Genomic DNA, 1059 nt, shown 5'->3' on the forward strand with positions numbered 1-1059 from the left:
TTCCTCCATTTCATGCAATTTCCTTTGTGCCTGGCTCAGCTCTTCTCTCAGAAGAATTAACTCTTGCTCCATAGATTGTCCTTGCATTGGTGATATCTGTTTTGTAGGAGAGTAAAGTAAACACATTGAGGAAGTAGCTCTAGGGAAAACTTATCTGACACCTTTGACAGACTGATTATGTACAACAGACAGCAACACTACTTTAGCGAGGATTTTACTTTTTTAGTATATCAAAATTTGACCAAACCCCATATTCAATTTAAGTTTCTTGAAATAAGAAACATGTAAAAATAAAACTTGAAGAACTTCTTAAAGAAGTCATCAGAAGTAGAATTTCACTGCCATAGTTTAAGCACAGAGGGCAATATAGCAAAACAAAAAAGCCCAACAACAAATCTCTCCCGTCTCAAACCTTAAGACTATCTGTATTTCTAGTCTCTGTAGTACATAATGCTTGGTAGCCTGAATATGAATTATTTACTGAAAGTTTGTCCGCTACCCCTTCAATATTAGAATAAATGCACATACATGACTTTTCTTTTGAAGACCTCATCTGTATGTATTTATCTATTTATATATATATACATACCCACACAGAGAGGTACAATCAGCACATGAAGTTATACGAAGTGTTGATTGTGATGTCCCTCAGTTCTACATATACTTTAAAAAAGCAAAATTATTATTTCCAGATGAGCAACTTTTAGCTTCAGCTTACTTGGTTATAAGAATCACACCCATGCAGATCATCACTATCCTGTATCAGTGTTTTACTTACATAAAAACACATTTGTACATTCTGGTACCAAATGTCTATATATATACATATACATATATATATATATACATACATACACAGATACATATACACACACAGATACATATATACACACATATACATACACATAGTACATATGTATATATGTGTGTATATCTATCTATACACATATATATACAGATCTATATATATACAGATCTATATATGCTCAGATAAACAATGAATCTGCTGTTTAATGGTCTGCAGTCAAGTAAAACAGCTTTTCTGGAGTGTCTTTTGCA

At 32.5% G+C, this 1059-nt stretch overlaps 1 protein-coding gene across 1 annotated transcript in view; it reads right to left on the reverse strand.

The window, feature by feature from the left end:
- Positions 1 to 1059, reverse strand: part of CENPE (centromere protein E) — a 39191-nt gene that overhangs the window by 14955 nt on the left and 23177 nt on the right. Inside the window, exon 27 of the mRNA XM_019006221.2 lies at positions 1 to 96. Within this exon, the coding sequence (XP_018861766.1) occupies positions 1 to 96 (96 nt within the window). The remainder of the gene's footprint in view (positions 97 to 1059) is intronic.

The sequence above is a fragment of the Parus major genome, chromosome 4 (genome assembly GCF_001522545.3).
Source record: "Parus major isolate Abel chromosome 4, Parus_major1.1, whole genome shotgun sequence".
NCBI classification, from domain to species: domain Eukaryota; kingdom Metazoa; phylum Chordata; class Aves; order Passeriformes; family Paridae; genus Parus; species Parus major.